The following is a 955-nucleotide window of genomic DNA, read 5'->3' on the forward strand; positions in this document are numbered from 1 at the left end:
CCCCGCAATACCCGCACAGAATATCTTTAGTCTTATAAATACAAACTGCGTTCAGGCCAAACCAGGATGGTTTGTTCATGGCCACGAAGACGCAGTAACAATCTGTTATTCCAATTACAACTGATTGTAACTGCTGAGAGAAGTCGCGCATTCCCTAACTTTTGTCTTCATCGTGAAAATAACTCGATGGTAGAAATCAGTAAAATGATGATGATGATAAAGCCTACAAACAAATGGGATTACTTCTAATCGTAAGATAATTAAATTATTGATTAAAACAAACATTCAAACTGCCCGCGCTTCCCTCTAGCACAACTGACCAATCATCGCCTTTAAAAACCACCAACGATCCAATGAGATTTCGCAAAGCCTCTTCTCTGGACCAATCACCACCCACGTACTTATACTAGGCGACCAATCAGCGACAGCATAGGCTACCGACCAGCCAATCAGCGTCTCCAGAGGCTACCGACCAGCCAATCAGCATCATCGGGAGCCGAGCGTCCAGCATGCTTTATCGGCGGCCATGTTGGATATCGACGGAGTGCCGGTGTGGATGCGACCGCGACTTTCTGCTGGATTTTTGCCGAATTTTGCCCGTTTTCCCTCCGGTTTGGCGGCGCAGGGGCGAGGAGAGTGACTTTCCGAGGCGCGGGAGGACGCGGAAGCGATGGGAGAGGACAGGGAGGAGAAGAAGCCCGAGAAAGGTGAGGAAAGGGAGGAGGAGCGAGAGGCGGAGTCCTATTAGGGCTTTTGTGGGACGAAGGGCTTTCCGTCCCTATTTCGGGCTCCGGATTTCCTCCCTGGAAGCCCTTCTCCCGAAATGCGCCCTGTTTTCCCTCCGCCTGGAGTTGGGGAAGGGGAAACAGCTGGAGGAAATTCGAAGGAGAGTTTCCTTGGAAAGCCATAATTTTGAGCTTTTTTGTGTGTAAACAAATTAAGCGAAATACATTGA

The 955-nt window shown here is 49.2% G+C and overlaps 1 protein-coding gene across 1 annotated transcript in view; it reads left to right on the top strand.

Moving 5' to 3' along the window:
* Nucleotides 1–496: 496 nt before the first annotated feature.
* The window catches only part of LOC119585758 (splicing factor U2AF 50 kDa subunit-like), a gene marked incomplete at its 3' end in the record, with an annotated part of 12,332 nt that continues 11,873 nt past the window's right edge, over nucleotides 497–955 (top strand). The window contains 1 exon segment of the mRNA XM_037934466.1: nucleotides 497–707. Coding sequence (XP_037790394.1) covers nucleotides 671–707 — 37 coding nt within the window.

Source organism: Penaeus monodon, chromosome 20 (assembly GCF_015228065.2).
Source record: "Penaeus monodon isolate SGIC_2016 chromosome 20, NSTDA_Pmon_1, whole genome shotgun sequence".
NCBI lineage: Eukaryota > Metazoa > Arthropoda > Malacostraca > Decapoda > Penaeidae > Penaeus > Penaeus monodon.